General features: G+C 52.0%; 1 protein-coding gene across 3 annotated transcripts in view; it reads left to right on the forward strand.

Annotated features, from left to right (window-relative positions):
* LOC102982825 (folliculin-interacting protein 2) overlaps positions 1–26,737 on the forward strand; it is a 215,546-nt gene that overhangs the window by 9,638 nt on the left and 179,171 nt on the right. Inside the window, exon 1 of one of the 3 annotated variants that reach the window (XM_028491565.2) lies at positions 18,012–18,264. The exons of the other annotated variants lie outside the window; for them this stretch is intronic. Within the exon in view, the coding sequence (XP_028347366.1) occupies positions 18,107–18,264 (158 nt within the window). The 5' untranslated portion in view covers positions 18,012–18,106. Of the gene's footprint in view, positions 1–18,011; positions 18,265–26,737 lie in introns of those variants that run through there. 3 annotated transcript variants of the gene reach the window in all.

The raw sequence follows: 26,737 nt of genomic DNA on the forward strand, positions 1-26,737 counted from the left end.
CCGGAGCCTGTGCTCCGCAGCGGCAGAGTGTGTATATATTTCCATCTATCCCAGACCACGGGTTCTTTCAGCAGTGCCAAGGTGCGATGAAACAGGTACCAAGCAGGTACCAAACAGGTAAAATTTCCGTGGAGATCCGCCCACTCCAATACCTCCCCAGAAGGAGTTTGTGGTTGACGTATCAGGCCACATTATGTGGTAAAATTAAACCATACTCACTAAGGTTCCACTAATTAGTAACTCAGTCTGTGCTAAAGCCCATTATACCACGAAAATGCTAAGCAAATTAGTATTGCAGTTGATTCTGTACGTGGGCACATTTACCCTACTTAAGAATTTAAGAACCCTAGTACATTAGGTTGAATGCAAATTACAAATGAACAATTTCTTAATTCAATAAATCAATTCCATCAGGATAAAAAAGCATTTTTCAAAGTATTACTGTTACTCTCTGTGCTTAGAGGTAACGAGTTGCCTGTATTTAAATACTCTAGAATGTAAGCACTTCAGAAATTTAAACTACCCTTCCCAGTAAACTTAGATCTTTGCATTTGTTTTTCACAAATTCGTTCTCCTTTTCTAGAACGACGCCTCAGATACAAATACCTTTCTTTAAAAGGTGTACTTTTTGTTTTCTCCACACACAAGGGAAATGCAGTGTAACCCCAGTATTTAGAGAGGCAACCATGGTAAATGTCATGAACTGAACTGTGTTCCCCCCAAATCCATATGATGAAGCCCTAACCCCACCGTGATGGTATCTGAAGATGCGGCCTTCAGGGGGTAATGAGAGTGAGATGAGGTCATGAGGGTGGAGCCTTGGTCCAATGGGACAGGTGTCCTTATCGGTGAGGGAGAGACACCAGAGCTTTCTCTTTGCTCTCTCTCGCCCGCCCCCGTGCCCACTCCCAGCCTGCATCCCCACAGAGGCGAGCCCAGGGGAGGACGCAGCAAGAAGACAGCCCTCCCCAGAAACCCAGTCTGCCGGGCCCTTGATCGTAAACCTTCAGCCTCCAGAACTATAAGAAAACAAATCCCTGTTGTTTAAGCCGCTCAGGCCATGTCACCTTGGTGTGGCAGCCTGAGCTGACTCATACAGCAAGTTCCTTAAACCCAGCAAAGTCAAGCCACAGTAAGTTTCAAAAGCACATGAAAAAAATAATATATTCGAACGGAACAGAGCCAAAATACAGTTCCTACCAAAACCCTCACTTTTTCCGACTGCAAATGACCTATGATGCATACACTGTTAGCGTCTTCCACCGTCCAAGGTTAGAAACCAGTGGCCATGAGGGAGCAGAAGCTGGAGATGAGGTCAGCGCTTCGGATGCTGGCCAGGAACCGAGGTCGCGAGAGGCAGCACGGACCCCCGGCTCAGCTGCACGCCCTCCCCTTTAGTGCTCCTTAGTCCCAGAAACCACTGCACAGGAAGGGTCACCAAACTTCCTCATGACTTGATAAAGCTACACTATTATACTAAAGTTCATCTGAAAGAAAATGATGTACACACTTCGGACCCCAGAAACTATTATTACAGTCAAACCCATCACTAGAGAAAGCAGTATTGAGGTGTGCACCTCGCGTCGATTCGCCAGGTATTTAGGAAACACACTCCCCAACACGTGCTAAGCACGCACGTCACGAAGAAAGGACGACGATTTTTCTGATGACAAAGAGATGTCAGGTGTAAGTCAAACAGCATCAGAGCCTTAAACCTCCAGCCCTGTGAGCTCCAAACTACTTCCCTGGCGACAGCTCTCTGGATCACAGACACGCACCCCAAACTCTACCTGCGCTAAAACCGCGCTCTGGTCACTAGCTTCTCAATCAACCTGACCTTCCCCAGGTCCTCTTCTCCAGTAACCGTCACCCCACCCTCCAGGAGCTCTGAGGTCAGCTGTGAGTCCCTCTCTCTCCATCCAAATCCAGCAGCCCTCGTCTGCTCTGCCGTCCTCGTACACCCTGGCCGCAAGGCCACTTCTGTCTGCGTCCTGCCGCCCGCGGCCCGCGGCGCGAGCCCGACTGGCCTCCCCGTGCCCTCCCTGCCCTCCGCGGGCCGCCGCCGCCGAGCCCAGGCCGACCCCACCACGCCTCTGCCCAGCGCCCTCCCACAGCCCCGGCAAGCTCCGAGCGAGCCCCGAGTTCCGGCGCAGGCCGCCCTCCTCGCCAACCTGACGTCAGCACCTCCCGCGTGTCACCACCTCACGGCGCCGGCCCCGGCGTCTCCACCCTCGCCCGCGAGATGCCCCCGAGAAGGTCTCTGACGTTGCCCCTCTCGTCCCACGAGGCCGACTCCGTCCTGTCACTCAGGCCCTCCTCTTCAAACACCGCTTCGTTATCGGCGAAGCCGTCCACACGTGGCCGCACTCACCCTAACTTTTCTCTGTGCTGCTTAGCACCACCGGACCCGCTGTACAGTCTCTGGTTTGCGGGCCTCCCCTCACTGGCGCGCCAGCTCCGCGTACCGGCCAGAAAGGCTTTGCTGTTCCCAGCAGCATCCTCGATGCCTGAGACAGCGAGTGGTGCACAGCAGAGCCCTGACAGACATGTGCTGAATTTATTCGTTTCTACTACAAGGACTCATAGGAGTAGTGGATGTTTACTGGTATCTGCTAAGGTAAAAATATTTCTGCAGTGGGTTCACTGGAAAAGGAAAAAACTAAAATTTTAAAAAAACCTGCCTCGATGCGAAAGGTTCCTGGGCCAGCCCTCCTGACCTTTCCAGGCTTCCTGGTTGCCACGTCCTGGTGTTGCAAAGGGCCTTTCCCTAAGTTTGTCAGAAAAATCACATCACACAGGGAGCATTTCAGCAATAAGAGCATATTTTTCTGAGAACATATCTGCAAAACTATAGTGGAATCTGGGGAAAATACAATCTTCTCACACTTTTTAGAACATATCCATTTGTTATATAAATGGGGAAACTACAGCCCTCTAACGTTATATAAACTAAATCAGCATTTAAAAATATACAGATGTGCATTTAGCCAAAACATTAAAACAAGAAATGATTCTGCTACAAATAAAAATCATTTTGGAGAACTCTGCAAAGGTATAGAGTGGCATTCAATCCGATAAAGAACTTGTATCCAGAATATAGAACTCTCACAACTCCAGGAAAAACACCTAATTTTTCAAAATGATAAATGCAATATGGTATCCTAGATCGGATCCTGAACAGAAAAACGACATTAGTGGAAAAACTGGTAAAGTGCAAAATAAAGTCCATAGTTTAGTGAACAGTGTTTTTCCAGGATTAATTTCTTAGTTTTGACAAATATACCGTGGTTCTAAAAGGTGTAAACAGTAGAACCTGAGTGACAGGTATACAGGAACTCTCTACTATTTTGGTAACTTTTATGTAAATCTAAAATTATCTCAGGGCTTCCCTGGTGGCGCAGTGGTTGGGGGTCCGCCTGCCGATGCAGGGGACGTAGGTTCGTGCCCCGGTCCGGGAAGATCCCACATGCCGCGGAGCGGCTGGGCCCGTGAGCCGTGGCCGCTGAGCCTGCACGTCTGGAGCCTGTGTTCCGCAATGGGAGAGGCCACAGCAGTGAGAGGCCCGCGTACTGCCAAAAAAAAAAAAAAAAAAAAAATCAAACAGTATAAAATGATATACATTGAAATATAAGCCTCTCATTTCACACCCCTAATCTCTTTTCCCAAGGGCCACCCTTATTATACCAGTTTCTTTTAGTGTATCCTTCCAGAAATATTCGATGCACATACAGGAAAAAACATTCTCTTTCATTCCCAGAAATGGTAGTTGCTGTACACACCGTCCAGCGTGTTGCTGACAGTTGCCCGGCTTCCACTGAGTGAATGTGCGTGGAAGACTCACTCAGTGGCTGTCAGGTCTGGCTGGACATTGCAGGGACCCAGCAAGGTTTAAATGCCCAGACCATTCTCTGAGATCCTGATCTCATTGATCCGGGTTGCCTACAGCTCTGTCGTTATGAACACCTCCCTGCCACCCCCCAGGTAATTTTAGTGGGCAGACAACTACACTAAGTTTAACCAGTCCCCTGCTGACGGATGTTTAGATTGTTTTCAGGCTTTTTTGTTAGAGATGGTGAACTTCCTGGTCAGAAGATGCTTATTCATAAGCTCAAGTATTTTTCTAGGGTCAGGACCCAGGGTGGAATTTCTGCCTAATCGCTCTTCAGAGATGCTGAACCTACTTACACTCCTGGCAGCATCCCGTGAGTGGCTGTTTAGTGGAGGTGATTTAAAGTGACCGGAGGAAACTGCTGGTGGGTGGTGGTGAAACTCGGACCCTACCCCTCGCTTGGTAGCTGTTGACCCCTTGTCTAGCTTGTTCTAGATTTAAAAGAAAAAAGTTCTCTGCATGAGGATGTTAAAAAAAAGCAAAAAAACTTTCACACATGGAGATGTTCTTTAGACATTATTGTTAGAATGATCTAATGCGATGATCTAATTCTATTGTTAGAATGATCCTTTATCTAAAAGGAATTATAATAGTTGTCTAACAGCAGGAAATTAGCTAAACTGTGATGTTAGCTTCGTAGGATATGATGGCTAAATGATTATGAAGACTATTAATATAGTCACGTTGTGTTTTAATATAATATATAAAATATATTCATGTATGTTTAATATGTCAACAAATACATCAAATACTATATGTTAAAATATATGTTAATTATAACATATATTATGTAATATACATATATAATGTAATACATATATACTATGTTATAATTAACATTCACATTTAATATAACATAATATAATCAAATGTTTGATATGGTAAATAAAAAACCCCAAATCAATTGGTACCTACAAGATGAATATGTTAGTAAAATATATAAATGTATGACCAAGGACTAGAAAGGAAAACAGAAAACTACAAGAGTTGATTCGATGGGGTAATGAACTTGTGGATAAATATCCTTTAAAAATATTTGTTTACTGTTATAAAATAGCGTAGGCAAAAAATGAAAAATGAGAAAAAATTCTTTTGTAATGCAAGTAGCCATTTGTGACTTTAAAGATGTATTTTCATGTTGTGAATCTCATTAACTGGTGGACGTATTATGGGCTGTGTATGTAAACAGCGTCTCTGCAGTCTTTTAAGACTCCTGTAAGTAGCTGCTTCTCCAGAGTGTTTACGGAGCCCCCGGCAGTGTTTGTGGAGGAGGGACCTGCGCCGCGTGGCATTTGCTTACATCATCTCGAAGTTACCCTTTGAGGGTGGGTATTTCATTAGCTAATTTATAGATATAAAGCTGTAATAATTTACAGATAAAACTGAGGCGTGCTGGAGATCACTGTGTGGGTAACTAGTGGTTCTGGGAGTGCAAAGCCAAGTCGGTACGTGGTCTGTATTCCCTCTCTGCAGGTGAACATTTGAAGTTCCTAAGAGGTTGATATTCTGTGGGGTTTATGAGGAAGTACGAGGTTTAACTATTATTTCTAGGGGGCTTCCATTTTAACTGTGCAAATGATAGGTATTAAGTTTAAAAAACTAACCGATAAGAGAAAGCAGTAAGGCGTTCAGGACCAAGTCTCTACGGTCCTGTGGAGATGTCAGGCAGGAGTGAGGGCTCTTTAGGGCAGGCTTTACCCAGCAGCTGGGATCTGATGGGTAGGACTCGGGTGGAGAGGATGAAGACGACTCTTACCTTGGAGGTGTTCCTGGGTCAGGAAATGGGCCGGATTCTTTGAAATGAGTGCTCCTGGGAGGCAGGGCCCACCGGGGCCGGACTGTGTAGGGCCTCGCAGGCATTACTCCTGCTCAGTTTTAAACTTAGGTGGCCCCGGAGAGTAGGTGAGCGTCCTCGGTCTACACTTTGAGGGTTAACAGAAAGAGTAGAGACTCCGGTAGGGTCTGTATTCTTGAGTCAAAGCCGGCTCTCCCACTTACCACGTAGGGCACGTCGTCTCTGAGGGTTCTCTTCCGTAAGATGGGTGTCAAACGGCTTCCGTGCACGGTTCTGAGGCCTGGAGATTACACACGTCAGTCCCACCTGGTGCACAGCGCTCGGCGCCTGTGGGGCCTCGGGTCTCGTAACTGGCAGAGCCCAGCGTTACGTGTCTCTGCCCGCAGCTCCTCCAGCTGCTTCCCTGCGTCCACCCCACCTCTGGGTGGTGCCGAGCCTGTGGCGCCGCGAGTGGCCCGTCTTCCTCCGGAGGTGGCGTTCCCTCTCGGCAGGCACCGGGGAGCCACCGCAGGTGTGAGCGTGGGCGGCTGTGCAGCGGCGCAGCGCAGATGCCTTCACTTAACTTGGGGGCTGGGATCCAAGCTAGTGCAGTTTTGCTGTGTATGATATTCCTTAGTCTCCCCTCGTCCGCAATCCCAGGACTCTCTTATCTCCAAAGGGAAGAAACCAGAACGGATACGAGCCAGCAATGTCACCTGTGTGGTTCCCCTCCCAGCCCGTGGCAGAATCCAGACTCGGTAAGCCTAGCACGTGTAGGGAGCGCGCGCTCTCTCTTTTTAAATAAAGGCTTTCTTTAGGGCAGTCTTAGGCGTCCAGTAAGACTGAGAGGAAGGCCCCGAGGTTTCCCCTGTACCCCTGCCCCGCACACGCGTAACCTCTCCAGTTACCAGCATCACTCACCAGAGCGGTCCGTTTTTCAACCAATGACCAGCTGCGTCCACACACCATAATCACACAAAGCCCCTAGTTTACCTTGGGGTTGCCTCTTGGTTCACTCTTGTTCTGTGAGTTTGGACGGATGTCTAATGACACGTGTCCGTCATGATAACATCATACGGAGAATTTTCGTGGTCCTGAAAACCCTCTGTGCTCTGCCTCCTCATCTCTCCCCACCCCCCAGATATCTCTTTCTGTAGCTCAGGAGCTCTGTTTTTCCCCGAAAGCAGTTTCCCAGTAGTTCTGCTTCCTGTATTGATGAACGGTTTCCTAAAATGCAGGCCTGCGCCAAGGAGAGGAGATTGCGCTTGAACACGAGTTAGATTTTTACGAGCAGGAAGGGGGGAGCAAGGGGAAAAGAGAGAGAGGCGTTTGTCTCAGAAGCTAGACGAAGGGACACCTTGCAGTTGTCCCGTAATCTCATCGAACTGAAGCGCTAAGCACTGGTCCTCATTGTAGCGGGCTTGGGGGGTTGCAGTTCGGAAAGCCCGCGCCCTCCGCCTCCTCCAGCTGACGCTGTCAAAGGCCGCCTGGTTCCTGCAGGTGCAGCCGCAGCCGCAGTTCACAGTGCGTTCAGCATCGCGTCTTCCTTCTTCCAAGCCGCCTCCCTTCAGACCAGGCGGTGCTGGACTTGCTCTCACAGCCATGACTGCGTGCTGCTCAGATCACTGCATCGAGGATGGAGTTTTACAGCCTGGACCATAAAAGTCGGTATTGTGTTTAACACGGCGGTGGCCACGTGAGTTGCCCTGAGCTTGCCGTGACTGCTAGCACGTTCAGTAGCTGTTTAACAGGAAGGTTCTTTTCAGAATTACATCAGAATGAGCACTTGATTGTTGTGGTCCAATCAGCAGACCGTAGCAGGTGGCATCCTGGGGGTGACAGTCTTGCTGTCCATCGTATGTTAGGCCCGAGCTCTCTGCCTGTGTTTTAGAAACCTTTGTGCGCAGGGCCCTGGGCTTCCAGGGCCCCAGAGACATCGTTGGCGGGTGGAGGCACAGTTATCCTCGAGGATAAATTAACAGGATCGCTGCTGTCCTTCAAAACAAATCCCAAAGTATTGTTAAGCTGTCACTTATCACCCCTCTGCTCAGAAGACTCACCTTTCCTTCCCATCCTAGAAATATTTGGGGTGCAGGACTTTGACCACCTCTGCTCTGGGCATCGGGGCAGGCAGGCTTCACAGTGCTTTTTTTTGCCAGCTCACATTCTCAGTGAGGGTCCTTCCTCACCATCAGGTTAATTCCCTGTGGCCTCTTGGGGGGCAGAGGAAGAGGTCTTTGACCTACACTGGTTAGGCTCTGAGATCCTCACGGCTGGAATTCGCCATCTGTTCTGAGCCCGGTGCAGTCCGGCGTCCCAGGATTTAAGGCTGAGACCGGGCCTCAAAGCTCAGCAAGTAATTCTGGGTTTGTCCGTCGTCCGCTGCGTTCTCTGCAGGTAGTTTCCCCGGGGGACCTAAATGGTATGCATGGAGGACTGTGCATCAGGCATGTTTCAGAGGAACAACGGACAGGAAGTGAGAGGGACAGGGAATTGTAAACAGAGTAAAGAATTCTCAAAAAGGAGCAATATAATATATAAAATAACTTCCAGGGTTTGAGCCAGAGTAACCTGGGCCAACAGTAGCATAGTTAATGCAAGTAGGGCAGTTATAAGGAGAAATGACTTGAAAAAAGGAACGCGTACGTTTGTTTCTGCGCGTGAATTTGAGGTGCAGCTGGACACCACAGTAATGACGTTCAGGGGACAGTTTAGGCCAGTATTTGCCAGAGGGCCTAGGAAATCCACATCTCGCTCTTAAGACTTCTTCTTCTTTCCGTTTTTCTTTTTTTTCTAATTAAAAAAAATTGAGGGACTTCCCTGGCAGTCCAGTGGGTAAGACTCTGCACTTCCAATGCGTGGGGCACAGGTTCGATCCCTGGTCAGGGAACTAAGATCCCTCAAGCCCCGCGGCCAAAAAATAAAAAATAAAGAATAAAAAAGATAAAATTGTGGGAAAAAATTGAAGTATAATTGGTGTGTAACATTATATTGGTTTCAGGTGTACAACATGATTCTCTATTTATATATATTGTGAAACAATCACAGTTAAGTCTAGTTAACATCCGTCACCTCACGTAGTTATAAAAAATTTCTTGTCACGAGAACTTTTAAGACCTGTTTTCTTATCAGCTTTCAAATATGCAATACAATGTTAACTGTAGTCACCATGCTGTACATTACAAGACTTTTCTTTTTCTGTTCCCTCCCTCAGAGTTACTTTTGTCCAAATTCTGTTTGCTCTTCCCGACGCAGTTCAGATGCCCCCCCAACTGTCTTGAGCCCTGAGAGGGCTCACCCTCCCAGCTCCTGCACTTACTGTTTCTTTGTTTTGTCTTTATGGCACCGACAGCATTCTACCAGCTGGTATCCTAATTATCCAAACACAACCAGATTATACGGTAAGTGCAGGGAACAGAATATATCCATATACGTCCCTGTAGTGTACTGCATAGCCCTGAGAACACTGATTGGAGCTCAGTCATGTTTAAATATATTTATTTGAGCCTGTTTTTCTTTTTTTTTTTTCCTCAGCTAGTATCACTACTTAGAGGGATATAAATTTATTAGCCATTATATAAAGTTCCTTTTTGTGCATAAACTTACCTCTTTAAAGCTTTAAGGACGTCTCCCCACGCTTACATTGCAGAATTGAACCAGTAAGTGTGTTTATCCTGTCGTGCCTCTGACTGTGTTTACCGCCTTTTTCTTCTTTCTTTTCAGTTACAGGGTTACGTAATTTTTCTTCAACCTTAGAGACTCTTCTCTACAGACCGTTTTATCTTTTTCTATACTAGTTCCAGTTTAGATTTCTGAGGTTCACTGCCCAGAAACGTATGATGTATTCTCTTAAGAATATACTTTTTTGAGAACTTGGGTTTGTCGTAAGAATAGCTTGAATGCTGTCATTCTCTAAACTGATCAGACCTTTGCTCAAACTAAAACTCATGTACCATTTACTTATCTGTTTGTTTGTTCAAAGAACCTGAAAGGGCTTACTATGTGTTCCCCTTTAGTTGGGCATTTTCCTGCTGGAAATGTTTAGTGCCATAGATACACGTGGCCCTATCCCTGGCCAGCCTCTCCCTCAGATCAGCCATGAAAATGTTGAGTTCGCTCTTTACGCATCACTGAAAAGACCACTCTGTTTATACTTCTCCTTCCAGAGAAATGTTTATGCCTACTACTGTTTACTGGTCCTAATCCAGATCTCTGTCCAAGATAAATATTTTACTGGCTTCACACTGTTTCATCCTCATAAAAACAAGTGACCAGATACCTGTGGTTCGTAGAGTGAAAATGTTAATGGCAGGTGAGTCTCGGATGAATAAAGGAACGCTTGTTTTGGATTCTCATAGCCACAGTTTAAAAACACAAGCCACCTAAGTTTACTAGTGCATGAATTATATACACTTCCAGCTTCAGGAACAGACGTCTGTTCCTCCCATTTGAATTTTGTGGATGTCAGTTTTGAGATGAGTGGGCCAACTAGGACTTTAGAGCGTTTTTTAAAAAAATATTTATTTATTTAATTTATTTATTTTCCTTATTTTTTTGGCTGCGTTAGGTCTTAGTTGCGGCACACGGGATCTTCGCTGAGGCATGGGGATCTTTCGTTGCAGCGCTCAGGCTTCTCTCTAGTTGTGGTGTGCGGGTTTTCTCTTCTCTAGTTGTGGCGCACCGGCTGCAGGGCGCGGGCTCTAGTTGAGGTGCGTGAGTTCAGTAGTCGTGGCGCACGGGCTTAGTTGCCCCGCGGCATGTGGGATCTTAGTTCCCTGACCAGGGATCGAACTCGCGTCCCCTGCATTAGAAGGCGGATTCTTTTTTTTTTTTTTTTTTGGTATGCGGGCCTCCCTCTGCTGTGGCCTCTCCCGTTGCGGGGCACAGGCTCCGGACGCGCAGGCTCAGCGGCCATGGCTCACGGGCCCAGCCGCTCCGCGGCATGTGGGATCCTCCCAGACCGGGGCGCGAACCCGGTTCCCCTGCATCGGCAGGCGGACGCGCAACCACTGCGCCACCAGGGAAGCCCCTAGAAGGCGGATTCTTAACCACTGACCACCAGGGAAGTCCCAAGAGCGTTTATTTCACCCATAAATTGTGGCTGTCTTCACATAGTGGTGAGAGTTGACAGTGGTTTTTACTTCCCAGAGAACACAGCTTTGTTTGGGAAGAAGCTCCGATAGTCACCCTCTGCATCCTTTATTCCTTGAGAGTCTTGCTCCATCTCCTAGAAAAGTAGTGACAAGTTCCCTGGTGTCAGAGGTATTGCAGGGTTTTTTTTAAAAATTTATTTATTTTATTTATTCATTTTTGGCTGCGTTGGGTCTTCGTTGTGGTGCACGGGCTTCTCATCGCGGTGGCTTCTCTCATTGTGGAGCACGGGCTCTAGGCGCGCGGGCTTCAGTAGTTGTGGCTCATGGGCTCTAGAGCGCAGGCTCAGTAGTTGTGGCTCGCGGGCTCAGTAGTTGTGGCTCGCGGGCTTAGTTGCTCCGCGGCATGTGGGATCTTCCCGGACCAGGGCTCGAACCCGTGTCCCCTGTATTGGCAGGCAGATTCTCAACCACTGCACCACCAGGGAAGCCCCTGGTATTGCAGTTTTGATCTCTGGGGCTTTCCGTCTCCTTCTGACTTTTTGTGGTTTCCTCCTTATGATGCTATACCCTTAATTTGCCATGTTATCGACTCAGATGTGGTAACTTCTCAGTGGGGTGTGGACACAGGAGACACGAGGGGGAGAGATGATTTTCTTAGCACTGCTTCTCAAGGCCCGAAGGTTTCTTTTAATCCCCAAGTCTGTGATTTGACCTTTATACCTGACACAGGAGCACCTGTGGCTCCAGAAGCCTGGAGGTGGGGAGACCGTCAGGCATTGGAGCGTCTTGTACTTCGACGTTGCTGAGAAAGCTCCCGCCCAACCCCCCCCAACCCGAGTGCAGCTGGCCCGAGGTCCTCTTACTCGAATCATTTCTTTTCCTTGGCAAAGACGAAGACAGACTTACTTAGCTCTGGAAATGTAGTGGTGATGGTTTCAGAGTAGAAACAAGCCGTGCTGGAGGTTTAGAGTGCTGCAGTTAGGAATCACATCGCCACGTAAACCAATTTCCCCCATGGGTTTCTTGTCTAAAAATTGGGGTGAGAGAGAGGTGCGTATCGGTTACACGTGCTGCTGGGCGTTAAAGACCAGTGTTTCAGAGAGACTACATTGATGAGACGGACTTAACTGTAATAGTTCACATTACGTGGATTTTGTTTTCCAAAGTGGTTACATTTATTTCATACAGCAGGTCACGGGCCCCCTGACCTGGGTGCTGGGTGCCCGTGCAGGGAGGCCCGGGTCGGGAACACAGACCTCTGGGCTCCTGAATTACACTGTGGCCAGTTTTCATCCCTACAGATTTGGTCGGTTCCTTTTTTTTTTTTTTTTTAATTTTTATTTTTTAGTGGAGTAGAGTTGATTTACAATGTTGTGTTAGTTTCAGGTGTACAGCAAAGTGATTCGGTTACACATATACGTGTGTCCATTCTTTTTCAGATTCTTTTCCCTTATAGGTTGTTACAAAATATTGAGCAGAACTCCCTGTGCTCTACAGCAGGTTCTTGTTGATTATCTATTTAACACATAGTAGTGTGTACATGTTAATCCCAACCTCCTAATTTATCTCTCCCCCCCCTTTCCCCTTTCGTAACCATAGTTTGTTTTCTATGTCTGTGAGGCTGTTTCTGTTTTGTAAATAAGTTCATTTGTATCACTTTTTTAGATTCCACATATAAGTGATATAATATTAGTCTTCTTCTGATTTACTTCACTTTGTATGATCATCTCTAGGTCCATCCATGTTGCTGTAAATGGCATTATTTCATTCTATTTTATGGCTGAGTAGTATTTCACTGTAATATCTACCACATCTTCTTTATCCATTCCTCTGTCGATGGGCACTTAGGTTGCTTCCATGTCCTGGCTATTGTAAATAGTGCTGCAATGAACACTGGGGTGCATGTGTCTTTTCAAATTATGGTTTTCTTTGGATATATAAGCCCAGGAGTGGGATTGCTGGATCATACGGTAGCTCTATTTTTAGTTGTTTAAGGAACCTCCATACTGTTCTCCACAGTGGCTGCACCAGTTTACATTCCCCTACAGTGCAGGAGGGTTCCCTTTTTTCCACACCCTCTCCGGCATGTATTGTTTGTAGCAGTTCCCTTGTTTTGCACTTGTTAAAAATTGTTATGAATTTGTAACTAAAATGCATTTTATAGTTTTTAATCATCGTAAATATGCATTCTTTTGTGCGTCATTGAACGTGAGGTCTGTGCTCTTGTCTGGTATTGAGGGGCTCAGTGCTGTAACCTGTGACCTGAAGAGTCAGGCCTGGACTCCTCTGCGTGGTGGGCCGGTCTCGCTTCTCCGTGCTCTTCCCCCTCCTCCTTACCTGAGTCAGAGTGAGCCTGTCTCGGTTCCTCCAGCACTTCCGGGTGTTCCCTTTGTAAAGCTCTCCTTGCCTGGGCCTGCCTCGTCCCCCTCCTCTATCCCACCGGCTCCTGCCTAGCATGGGGCCGGAGCGGGCGTGGGCTCCACAACCAGACCTCGGCTTTGCAGTGCTGCTGCCATCACCGTCACGCAGCCGTGTGGTCCTGCGCGTGTTCCTGAGCCTCTCTGTGCTGGGCTGCTGCTTTCTCGTCGGTATAGTGGGAAGCATAGCGAGCGCTTGGTGACGCGGCCATGAGGTTGACGTGGGGTTGCCCTTGCAGAGTGAGAGCAGCGCCTGGTCTCTGATAAGTGCTCCGGGGCTGGGGCACCCACACCCCAGGGGACAGGATAGCCCCGGCTGCTCTGGGCTCATCACTGCACTCAGCACCCCATCCTGCTGGGTCATCGTTGCCTGTGCCTGACTCTGCCACGGCCCCGCAGGGTCAGGGGTGACATGCCGCGTCCATGTGTTCACAGGGGGATACCACGCACGACACATATGTAGGCACATTTGAATAAATGAATGAGCGACGGCCCTGTAAGCAGAATGCCTTCGACTCAGCTTGCCTTCCCTTCTGTGAAAAGCTTCTTAGCTTTCGTTGGGGGCTTTGGATGCGGAGAGACATGATAGAAAAGACCGCCTCCTGGTTGGGCCTGGGGTTCTTTTGAGACCACCTCCTGTTTGGGCCTGGGGTTCTTTTGGGAGCTTCTGGGGTTGGGACTTTGCTGCTTTGGGCACTTCATCCCTGGCGAAGAGGTGGTGCATACGGACAGGCCCCTGGGAGAGGTGCCGTGTCCTCGGAGCCAAGGTTGAAGCGGGCTCCACTCACTGGGCTGGAGGAGGCTGGACTCGAGGGGAGCGCCAGGTCCGCGCTGGCCGTGTCTGGCATCCCCTCGTTCTGGTCACGGCCGCCCCACCCGGCTCTAAACACGTGCTCGGGGGGTTCTGTCGGCCGTCAGGCACGCTCTGGGCACCGTGTAGCCTGGAAGCCACTTGGCCCTAGTCAGGAATGAAGACAATGGAGAAGGAAAAGCTGATGCAAGAGGAGAAGAGTTTCTGGCCGGAAGTAACGAGAGAGAAGTGTTTTCTGCTCCAGGGTGGAGATGGGGCTTCGCCCTGGCAGCCACCCCATGGTGGGGTGTTCTCGGTGAAAATAATGCCTTTCGTAGGGGCAAGGGGGGGAGGAAGGGGCTCGCTGGGCCGCCGTGTTTCCTTTGTTCAAAGCCGTTGGAGGTTCTGCCCACTAAGAAGAGTGATACCGGCGATCAGTTGCTGTGAGATATCTCGGGTCTCGGGGGCGGTGGTGGAAAGCAAAGACTAGCTGCAGGCTGGGCTTTCAGGGCAGAGCCACTGGTAGGGCAGGGCCCCTTCTGAGTGTGTCCAGCCTTCCTCCACCTCCCCTGCCCTGGTGGAGTGACGGGCCACGCGCGCCCACTGCTCTGAGCACTGCCCGTGTGGCCCGCCGGGTGCGATCACGAGCGTGTGCGTGCGTGTGTGTGTGTGTGTGTGTGTGTGTGCGCGCGCGCGCGCACGCATGCGCGCCTGTCCCACCTCTTCGCCGCCGCTGTGTGACTCTGGGTGGGTTGCTTTGTGTCTCTGCGTATCTGCAGGTGGAGATAGAATCCCTGCTGGTGAGACGGTGGGAGCGCGGTACCGCGCCAGGCCGGGTTAGCGCAGCGAGTGGTCCCCACGTGCGGTGCTGCCCTCCGCTGGGTGTGACCCTTGGCTGAGACTGGTGTCCCGGGAGGCGGACGCAGCCCCTCAGAGCCCCTGCCGGGAAGCTCATGAGGGGCGTTTACCTGCGCCTCTGCCAGTAGGGGCCGCGAGCGCTGTCCCTCTGCCTTCCCACGCCCCAGGCCGCCTTGTCACTGTCCTGCGTCTCTGTGTGTGTCTCACACCTCGCTGAGCTGCCCCAGAGCTCGAGGCACCGGACGCGCTCACGGCAGTGCAGCTCCTTGCAGCCCGCTTCTCTAAGCCGCGCCGCCGTCCACAGGTGCCCCCCAGCCCCGGGGCCTGAGAGTCTCTGGCACCCTGCCCGGCCCTCAGCCTCCAGGAGGGCAGGACTGGGGTGGGTGAGAGAGAGAGACGGGCGCAGCAGGCTCTTAGCACGTGGGAGTGACCTTCACATAGTTGAGATGGTGAAGTGCTGTTCTGTTACGGAGAGCAGCTAGTTCATGCGTTTTTAGAATAACGGGTATATCACGGGGGTTGGCAGGATGGCCAGTACTCTGAGCACCTCTTACAGTGATGCCTCTGGCGTGCGTTCTGAGCTCTGGAAGTCACGGGTGAACCTACAGGGCCCTGCACAGTAAATCTTCATTCCGCAGCATCTGTTGAACGTCTTCCATATCCCAGGTACAGCGAACTGATCGGATACGGGGTGACTGAGGCACATCACTGCCCTGAGCAGTTCAGTCCGCGAGGGTTCACTCCATGCGCTTCCGGCGCAGCCGGAGTAGCAGGGGTTAACAGTGTGCCACGCGGCAGAGGCCGGCGGCCTTACAGAAGCGCCCGGTAAACGTCTCTTATGTGGCCAAGGGCTCTGAGCTTGGTAGCCGCCTTCGTTTCTCAGGTTGGTTTTTCCAGCACTTTCTTAGATTTTCTTTTTATCTTTCCGTTTGGAGAGTTAGATACTAAATATATATATAAGTCGTTTTGATATTTGAGCTCATAGTTTTTAAATCCTGTTGTCCTTCCGTCTCATCTGCAGATGGTTTACTAAAGGTGAAAGCCAAGTTCGCGTGATTCAGATGTGTCCGCTAGTTCCCTGCAGACCTGAGCTGGGAGCTGGACAGCGTGGGGTGAGCGTTAGGCGGGAGGGAGTGGCGGTGGATGGGACGTGCATTTCCTGCAGGACTTTGCGGTTTCTCCGCAGACCCTCAGGCTGAGTTGCTTCCAGTCTCCTCTCTGACCTCGCTTTCTGTTCAGGGTCCCCGGATACTCCAGGCTTCAGACGTTTCTTCTGCAGTGACAGCCGGTAGCGAGTTCTCATTGTTGGTGCGTTTGCAATACTAGGAATTTTGCCAGTTGTAAGCAGCGACGGTTCAGATGCAGGAAATGCTTTTGGAAAGTCACCACCTCCCGTCGGCTCACAGGGCGCAGGGCCTCCCAGCCCCGCCCGCCACACCGACCTGGGTGGTGACCCTTTGGGCTCCTGCCCCGCGCCCCACGCGCGCCCCCTGCGTTGTGGGGGGGGGAACCGTGAGGGCCGCGCACGCCTGCCATCTTGTGTGCTCTGCGGGCCTGGCACGGAAGGGTTGCACGTGGTGACAGGTGTGTGCGGGCGTCTGATGGGGCCTGAGCAGGTCACAGACACTGAGACCCAGGTAACGGGTTGCTAGTCCTTCTCCTTCGCCAGAGGAGGCGCAGGTGACTGCGGGCAGGGCTCTGGTTAACTGGCACTGGCCCCGCACCTGGGGGGGGGGGTCTCTGGGACCCCCGGAGGACAGACACGAGCTGCTTCCCTGGAGCTTGCGGAAGACAGAGGGAGTGGTCCTGGAAGCCGGCCGGGTGCCAGGTGGTCGTCCCCCGTCACTCGTGGGTTCGTGTGCGCAAGTGCGCCCACTCTCTGAGATTGGTCTGTGACCCTCAGATCAGTGCGCGGGCCGCTTTGAGGGTGGGTCAGGGCCGCAGGCAGGCTGGCAGAATCCTGCCGCCGCCCCACGCGCACCTCCGAGCTGAGGGCAGGGGTAGCGCCTGCCTTCCCTGCAGACACACGCCCTCTTCGCGCGGCCTGTTTCCTGTCGAGGTGGGTTTCTCTGCATTGTTGTGCGCCTCGCTGGTGACGTGGCTGTGGAAACGGCCCCACGCGTGGTGCCGGCGCGCTGTCCAGTGTGCCCGGGCGGCACGGCCCGACGGAGAAGGCGTGCGGATGCGCTGCGAGCCGGCCTGCGCTCTGGCGCTGTTGGCTGCGAGTTCAGTGTGAAGGAAGCAACGGCGCCTGTGCAGTGACAGAGCCGCGCGTGAACAAGGCTAAGTGCTCCTCGTCCGATGAAAGGCCTGTGGCCAGACCCTGTATTTCCCCCGAAAGCAGCGGTTCCCCGCTGGCTAAGTCCGTCCTCCGGGGCGTGTACAGCGCGCGTGCACCGCGGAGGACGCCGGCCGGCCGGCCGGGAGGCGGAGAGTGGGCCCCGGCTCCTGGAATGAGCCCTGGGGTGGTTCCGGCCGAAGGACTGACGAGCTGGCGTCAGAGCCAAGCTTGGTAGGCCTTGGAGGTAAAGAAGCGAAGCCCGGATGGGCTGGCACGGGAGACCGCGGCGGATGCTGTCGACGGAGGGCGGGCCTGGGCGGGGGGCTGCAGGCAGAGGGCCTGGACGGCTGCGGGGCGGACGGAGAGGCAGCGCCCGCGGCACAGCGCGCCCGGCCCCGCCGGCTGCCCGCGGGTGCGGAGGCGATGGCAGGGCCCCCGCGTGCGGCCGTGGGCGCCTTCTCAGAGGTTCCACGCATCCTGAGGCGAGATCGGGAACCGGGGAAGTCGCGGTGCAGGCGCGGCTGCGCAGAGGCCCCTGCAGGCGTCGGGGGAGGGGCGGGGTCTCGCTGCACAGACACGCGCGTGCTGTTCCGGCGCACAAGCCCCGCCCCCTTTGCCGGGGCGGGTGGGGGAGGGACCCGAGTCAGCCAGGTGTACGGGTTAGGTTGGGGGGACGGGGCGGGCCTGAGGACCGGTCTTGAGATGCTCCGCCTACCGCAGAGCGGAGGGAGCTCTCGCTTGCAGTTCCCTTGTTCTCTGCCGGCGCCCACGGCCCCTCCGTTCCCAGTTCCCCTGTCCTGCGACTGTTGCTGGCCCAGCCCGAGGCTGGCGGCGGGCCCCCTGTGGTTCGGTACCGAGGGAGCCGCTCCCCTCGGTTCTCCTGCGAGGGGTGGGGCTGAGCAGCTTCCTCTGATGCTCGGAGAGGTCCCTGCGCAAGGCCGGCCTTCCCCGCGCGCCGCCTGCCCTGCACCGCGTTCCCTGCCAAACTTTCCTCCGGGCTGGAGATGGAGGAGCCGCCGGTGGGACGGTCCACGCCGCTGGCCTTCTCCTTCTGGGATGTCTGGAGCCGCGGCCACCGGCCGCCTGGGACCAGCCCGAACGGAGCTGTGCTTCGAGGGTGGAATTCACGTTTCATCCATTTCGTCTTTGTGTTTTTTCAAATGTGAGTATTAGAAAATTTTAAATTGTACGTGTGGCTCCCCGTAAACTTCTGCGGGACAGTGTTTCATTGCTCCCTTTGAATTTCTAGGAATAATTTGAAAACGCTGTTGCATGGTACTACTTCTAAAGATCAAATTCTTAGGTCCACTTGTATTTGTAATTGCGTGGAAGTTGCCAGTGTACCTGAATGTAGCTCTTGTGAACAAAAGGAGTACTGTCGTGAAGACGAAAAATCTCTCTGCGGAGAAAAAATTCTCCTCAGAAGTTTGCTCTTTTCTTGTGTAATTCGGTGTCACAGCCAACATTCAGTTGTACTGGGGGGACCGTAACTGAAGTAAATGTTAGCGTTAGCTCATGTTTTGGACTAAGTCCAGTCGGATTTTTAAATGCGTAATTATTTTTCACAGGAGCATTTGACTCTATGCCGCCTTGAGCCATAATGAGGTTTCCTTGTCCCTGAGAGAGTGACTTTTCGGAACCTGGGTGAACGGCTGTGTGTGAGGCAGCCTTAGTGAGTATGACCGAAGAGGGGTTATTTCTAACTTCAGAACCACTTTCCGAGTGCCTTCTCTCTGCTCGGTGTTAGCTTTTAGTCACACAAGCGAAACACAAAAGAAGTGAAAGACGTGGTGCTCACGTCCTCAAGAAGCTCCTCTGGTTTAGAACCTCGTAGCGAACATTCTAACATCCTGCTGGGGAGAGATTAATACCTGACATGTAGCAGCTAAAGCACTGTAGTCTGACAACTGTTTATTACCAAGTGCAGATTCAGGGTCACTCTGAGTAAGCACCGCTTTCGCGCGTGCTGTCTCGGGGGTTGTGCGTGGCCAGCGGCGGGACCGTCGCCCTGTGTGGGACGCAGGGGCTGTGGCTCAAGGTGCGGCCGAGGGGAGGTTGCAGCAAGGGCGTCGGAGGGATTCTGAGCTGCTGGAAGCAGCCGCCAGCCTCCTTCGGGGGCTCTGTCTGTCTGTGAGTCCCGTCTTCCCGTTGTAAGTGTTGGAGCACCTTCAGGGTTAGGTTGGGGGGCGGGGAGGGAGTGAGGTCCTTGTGGGGAGCGTTTACAGGATAGGTGGCCCTGGGTTTGGATCCTGGAAGAACCCGGAGGCTCTGACTCGGAGAGTTAGGCACACAGGGTGTTTTGGGGGGGCAGTTGGGGTGGTGGAAGGGACCCAGGAGCTGGAAAAGGAACTGATCCGTGGAAGAAAGAGTGCCTTATGTTCGCTAGAAAGCTAATGATTTCATAGATTTCACTTCCCAACTGTTGCACTAATTTGTTCTAGAGCTTATCGTTCCCGAGGGGCTCTGCAGTGAGTTTGCTTTGGAAGGCTTAATCGCCTGCAGCTTCCAGAGACTTGGCCCTGTTTGAGGAGGCGGGTGGGAGGCGACTGACTGTCTCGGATAAAATTATGATCTGCCAGATGTCCTTGTGGCCGAAGTTATTCCTCTTGGCTTCGTGTTGTATAAATGCAGTGCAGTCATCCGTGAGCTCAGCCACTCAGACAGGACAGTGAGTGCTTTTGGATGGGTGTGTAGAAAGTAGGACGCACCACATCTGTCTGCGCGGTACCGTTTCTCAGGGGGGCTTTCGCATGCTCACAGCGAGCAGCCCTGTCCACCTTCCTGGCGGGCAGAGTGAGTTTCATCATCACCATTTATTTCCAGTTGAGGAGACTGAGGCTCAGAGTCACGTGGCCCCGGAGTGATGGGGCCGGAGCCGGACACAGCCCTGTGCCCCGCAGACCGCGGTCCTTCGCCCCGTGTGGCACCCACCGACCGTGACGGCCGTCGGCTGCTGGGCCCCCTGGTCCCCAGCCTCTGACTCAGGAGGAGCGCGTCTGCTGATTCAGAGCTCATAGCCTTTCCCAGCTCTCTCTGCTCATAACTGACTTCTGTCGGCTCCCAAGCAGCCCTCTCAGTCTCTGTGGCTGGGGGAGCTCTCAGAGCGCTTGGGGACCCTGGTGCATTTAATTTGCCAGTGATAAGCTTAACATGAGAAGCTTTTCATTTTAGCTCTGTTACCGTGGTATTGCTGTCGCGTCTCTGTTAAACCAGACCGAAGAAGAACAGGCGAGAAGCACCTTCTGTCACTAGCTTTACTCTTAACCTAACCTCTAGTAGGGTTCCTTGAATTGCTCTCATTACCTTTATTCTGCTGTGTACGCCGACTATTCCACTGACTGGATTTGTAGCCGGCCGAGAATGGGAGGGGTGTCAGTAAGAAAACTGTTGCAATAGTCCTGGCGGACCCGGGGCTCGGACGAGGTGTAGCTGGGGAGGTGATGCGGCTGCCCTGTCTTCATGGTTGGGGGGTGAGGGGGGGACGTCAGGAGGGGGCCAGGAGTGCCACGTGCGCCACGTAAGGCTCCCTCCCTCCCTAGCTTCCATATCACCAGTGGGGAGGGGAGAGCGGGCCTGGGTACTCTGGGTACTTCTAGGAAGACCATCTCTCCCCCTCCCACCCCCCAGGACATGGACGGCCCCGTCACACCATCGCACACCTGCTTCGAGACTGTTCCCACACTCGTTCCACTTTCCTCTGTGTCGTCAGCATGCTGAACGGGCCCTGGCGCGCCAGCGTCTGAAAGGGTGAATGAATGGAGCCCTCGTCTTTAGTAGCATGTTTCCAAGGCAAGGTCACAAATTATTCTGCAAAACCAATGAGATTATCTTTATAAATTGTAGAAGAGCGTCAATTGCTTTTTATTTTTTTAAATCTTATTTGATGGTTTATTTCATTACAGCACGGTTTAATTGATAGCTCCTAGTAATTCCAGAATTATCCCAATGGCTATAATAGTTAGAACAGCAATAATTGTTGTTGGTGTGATACCATTAACAGTAATTTGATTGAACTCCTTATTCCTCTGTGAGATAAATAGCTGTATCCCCATGTTATAAATGTTTAAAAAAATTATAAATGCTTCAAAGCGTTTTTTAAAATGTTATAAATGTAAGAGAGAGTGGGCGGGGGGAAAGTCACTTTCACAACAGAATTCTTCTCCAGGGAGATCAGAGACCAGTCCAGTGTGGGACACAGGCGTGTAGTTTACCTGAATAGCACGAGGCCTTGTGAGGAGCTCCAGAACGATGGGAGGGCTTACTGCAGGGGGTCTGTGTGCTCAGCCAAGGGGGCTGGAGCTACGGCTGTGGCTTGGCGGTGTGAGCTGCCGTGTCTCAATACGGACAGTACCTTAGGACATGCCTTTGCCCGTTCAGCTCTGCGTTGTACCCTGAACAATCCAGCATCTGCTTCAAAGCATCAACGGAAGAGTTTAATGATGTTTTAGCGATATGTTCAACGGAAGAGAGACGGAGACAGACGGGGAGCCCCTTCCTAGGTATTTCTCGAAACTTACTTCTCGTGAGTTACACAGTTTGGGTGAGAATTAGGGCAGTTTTGAAAGGAGAGACGGGACCCCTGAAAACTGGCCGTCCCACAGAGCTGCCTGAGGTCTGATAAGTCGAGTGAGGCGCTGTGCTGGACAGGACTTGACTCTCCCACTTGACTCTGTCACCGTGTGCCCCGGTCACATGCTTTGCAGAGGGTGATCCCCGGGCCGACCCCCCAGCCCTGGAGCTCAGCCCCGAACCGCTTCCCCGACCGCCGACACTTCCCTCAGGTCCACACGCTAGTGGCAGCCTGGCCCGAAGTCAGAGTTAAACTTTAAAAGCTGTGTAATCTGTTGTCGCCAGTATGTTTCTAACTTCTGGAAGTCTTAAAAGTAATCCTGGTTGTCATTAATTTCTGAGAAACGGGGGCGGTGGGGCGGGCCGGGCTGTAAAAGTCATAGGGAGGGAGGGTTGTAGATCGAGGTCTGATACTGGGCCTAAAAAAAGTGATGAAAGCTTTTCTCTAAATTGCCGGGTATCTGGCTGACTCCAGAAAGAGTGAATCACTTCACTGGGATGGCAAAACAAGCAGTGCTCCTTGCGAGTGGAGACTGTTACCCCAAAGAGCCTTCTGACCTGGCATTGGCGAGCCTGGCTGCCGTCTCGCTTGCTGTTAAAGTTTAGATACGAAGCAGTTAGAGCCCCAGTTTTACTGTGATCCTCCTCCTCAGAGCCACCTTTTCACTTAACAGGGTTGGGGATCTCCTGGAGTCCCACCTTCCCTTTCCTTGCGTGCAGCTTAAAAATCCTCTCATTGTTAACGCACGTTGTACCGCTGCTAGGTACTAAGCTGAGTCTCCAAATAAAGGGAAATTGGGCAGTTTTGTTTTTAGTTAGGTGTTTTAAAAGAGTCTAGAGCTGCAGCTCTCTACCCTTGCTGGCTTATGTAAATATTAATGATAGCAGTCACACGGAGGGAAAGCTGTGTGAGAAGTATAGCAGTCCCATAGTGCACGTGCTTTGCTTTTCCTTCCAGCCATCTGAAATTGTTTTGACTCTGACAATTTCCTTACAATAAAGCTCTCAGAATTGTTATAGAACAGAGACGTGAAGTGATCGTTACTGGTTTGGCAGCGAGAGTTTAAAAACGTGAAGTCGTTTTCCCCGCAGTTTGTAAATAATGCATAGCTTTTGTTGGAAAATGGAAAATGGAGAATTGTAACAGGAAAAGCATTCTGAGTCTCGCTACGCACAGCCATTCTGATGTTTCTTTTTAGTTCCTTTTTCTGCATTTGGTTTTCTGAACTCAACGCTAGTTATCAAAGTGCCTCCACCATTTTGTGTTGTATCCCGTTCTTTTTATTCGGCTTTGTAACATAAGAATTTTTCTGTGTTTCACAGATTTCATGAAGGCATGACACATGCATTCACTCTTTCAGCGGCTGAGAGGCTTGTCCATGCTGGGTGCTGCGTGCTCTGTCCTCAGCGTCCGGGGATACGGGAGTGGGAATAATCTGGATCATGATCGGGGCTGCACAGAACTGTGAACTTTCAAGTAACATTTTTTTTTTTTTTTTGCGGTACGCGGGCCTCTCACCGCTGCGGCCTCTCCCGTTGCGGAGCACAGGCTCCGGACGCGCAGGCGCAGCGGCCGTGGCTCACGGGCCCAGCCGCTCCGCGGCACGTGGGGTCTTCCCGGACCGAGGCACGAACCCGCGTCCCCTGCATCGGCAGGCGGACTCTCAACCACTGCGCCACCAGGGAAGCCCTCAAGTAACTTTTATCTGAATCTGAAAGCTCAGTTCTCTCTCAGCCGCTTCCTCATTTTAAATCAAAGCAGTCATATTGGTTGGTTTTATTGTCCATTCCATCTAACTTGCTATGGATCCAAGTCCCTCTGTTTAGGAGTCCAAGCCTCAGCTGAGTAGGTCGGGGGAGGAGGGTGGAGCAGTGCCCAGGAGGGGGGCTTCTGCGCGGGGACTGTTCTCGGGGCAGGTTCATTGCCGGCAAGGTGTCCCACGAGAGACTTGGTCGCCACAGTGCACGGACCGGGACTGAGTTAGTGAGAATCTGGACGTGTCGGGGGCCGGGGTCAGAGCTGGAGGAGAGAGACTCGGACATGACTGTCGAGGCAGGGACCTCCAGCCTCCTCCTGGATGGAGGAGGGGACATCCGCCCCTGAGGACCGAGGACCGAGGCAGGGTGGGGGGAGGCATGGCTCCCTTGTCACTGGTGAGGGTGCCCTGAGTCCCGGCTTGCCTGGCCCACGGCTGATGGCGCCTTGGCCCGTCTGCTGCAGAAATCAGTGCCGCCCACTCCCTGTGACCAGCGAAACGTGCGCCAGCGGGTCGTCACTGCCCGCGTGCTGGCTGCGCGCTGCCGGGCCTCCCGAGGGCGAGCTCGTCCGGTGGGCGCCGCACGCTGACTGCCGTCCTGAGGGTGCGCCGAGGCTCAAGCAGCCACGTCCCGGCAGACGTGGTCTTCGTCCCGCATCTGTCTGCAAGCCCGTTCCCCAAAAGCATGCTGCCTCCCCCTGCCTGAGCCCATGTCTCTGGCCCAGCAGGAGGCCTTCTTTTTTCAAATACGGTACTTTTATTTAATTTAATTAACTTATCTCATTGAAGTGTCGGTGATTTACAATGTTGTGTTAGTCTCAGATGTACAGCAAGGTGATTCACTTATACATACGTATATGTATTCATTTTCAGAGCCTTTTCCCTTACAGGTTATTAGAGAATATATCGACTGTAGTTCCCTCTGCTGTACAGTGGGTCCTCGTTGTTTATTTTATATGTAGCGGTGTGTATCTGTTAATCCCAGACTCCTGATGTATCCCTCCCCCCCCCTTTGGTAACCATGAGTTTGTCCTCTCTGTCTGTGAGTCTGTTTCTGTTTTGTAGACAAGTTCGTTTGTGTCATAGTTTAGATTCCACATATAAGTGATATCATATAATATTTGTCTTCGTCTGATTTACTTCACTTTGTATGATCATCTCCAGGTCCATCCATGTTGCTGCAAATGGCATGATTTCATTCTTTTTTATGACTGAGTAATATTCCATTGTATATATGCACCACATCTTCTTCATCCATTCCTCTGTCGACGGACACGTAGCTTGCTTCCGTGTCCTGGCTGTTGTAAACAGTGCTGCAGTGAACGCTGGGGCGCATGTATCTTTTCCAGTTACGGTTTTCTCCGGGTATATAAGCCCAGGGGTGGGGTTGCTGGGTCCTATGGTAGCTCTATTTTTAGTTTTTTAAGGAACCTCCGTACTGTTCTCCGTAGTGGCTGCACCAGCGTACAGTCCCACCCGCAGTGCAGGAGGGATCCCTTTTCTCCACACCCTCTCCAGCATTTCTTGTTTGTAGGTCTTCTGATGATGCCCGTTCTGACCGGTGCGAGGTGGTGCCGCATGGTGGTTTCGATTTGCATCTCTCTGATGATGAGTGACGCTGAGCGTCCTTTCTTGTGTTCGTTGGAGGCACGTTTTTAACTTCGTACTGAACGAGAATATACAGACAGGAAATGTTCGTATTCTGCTGGCTGCATGCTCACCGCAGCAGTGCCCACATCAGGAAAGAGTTTACGAGCGCCCTGTAACTTCCTTGGTGTCTCCCGCTGGGGACCGTGCTTCAAGAGCCACTGGTAGGAGGGCTTTGCTCTCAGTCGTCCTGGGCGTGGGAAAGGCATGGCGGGGGGATGAGCCCGTCAGGGGTCCGCTGCCGCGGCTGTGGGCCCTGAACCCTGCCCGCCACCCCTCCTCTCTGTTCACGCTTCCCTTCTTTCCGTCACGGTAGTGTGAAGAGGTAGTGGGAGAGTCGTTAGACAAGACTGATGAGACTGGACTTTTGGGGGCGCTGTGTTAGGTCTTCGTTTTTCCTCTCTGCAAACCCACGTCTCAGCTGTGGCTTTTGAGTTGATTTTTCTTTACACGCAGTGATCACTGTTTCTTGTCACCTGAAGGGTGACACTTTAACTGAGTCAGGGATGGGGATGGAGCCGTCCTTAGCCGCCACGTCTCGGGGGCTGGAGGTGGCCCCGGAGCACCACGCTGGAAGGACTGGAGAGAGGTCCTGGCTTGGGCCAGGATCTTGAGTGCCAGGAACCTGCCTCTTGTGGCCTAAATGGCGCTGCTGCTCTTCTCCGGGACCATTCGGTCCAGCCCTGGGCTGTGAGGTTGGAAGTGGGGCAGGTGCAGCTCACAGACCTGAACCAGGAGCCTGCCTTCTGCACACCTGGCCCGTGGGTTCACACTGCCGCGCTGCCCCGTCCTCCCTTCCAGCCTGTGACACAGCTCGCCCGTCGGGGGCTGCCGTGAGGGCGGCAGCCACTCCAGCCAGCGTGCACAGCTGCAGGTGGGCTGCGGGGCCGGCGGGTGACCGGGGACCCTTCTCCCAGCGTGTGAGCCCGCCTGAGCCGTGTGGGGAGATGGAGAGCTTGGCCATGAGGAGGGGCCGCGGTAAATGGGCGCGTGCATGTTACCCTCTGTGGACAAGCAGGGGATCCAGCGTGGTAACGAGCGATGGAGCCCGTAGGCGAGGAGGATTCCGTTTCGGGAGAGAGGAGGAGGAGGTCACGGGAGGCGGGGTCAAGGTTGAACAGGATGTTACCTTTCTCTCACCTACTCCATGCACTGCTCTCGTGTCTCAGAAGAGTGGCTATGACAGTATCATTATTACTGGTTTTTCCATTTACTGAAGCAATTTTAAAGCTCCCATTTAAATGTAAAGACGTTTAGAGCCCTATTGTGGCATCGCCATTGAGTACAGTGGTAGTGGTTTTGATGTACATCTCTACTTTATTACATACAATCAGATTTTGGACTGTGGAATTAGGGTTCTTAAGGGGGAAACATTAAATGGAAACGTTAAACGGTAAAAGAGCATGAGTCACGTTGATTGGAGTGAACGCAAGATGTTAAAGCTTCTGAAGGACATTTGCTGCGCTGAGTAAGAGAGAGAGGGAGAGTTCGGGCGCGAGCGGCGCCCTCTGGTCCGGAGACACTGTCAAGAGGCAGCGTTTGGGGGCTGGATCCATGCCCTGGTTTAAGGTAAATACTCAGTGGTGCTAACCCGGTTAAAAGGTCACGTGTGAGACCTGCACAGAGGGAGCTGGTCTTGAGACCCAGTTTTTATCCTCAAAG

Source organism: Physeter macrocephalus, chromosome 7 (genome assembly GCF_002837175.3).
Source record: "Physeter macrocephalus isolate SW-GA chromosome 7, ASM283717v5, whole genome shotgun sequence".
NCBI classification, from domain to species: domain Eukaryota; kingdom Metazoa; phylum Chordata; class Mammalia; order Artiodactyla; family Physeteridae; genus Physeter; species Physeter macrocephalus.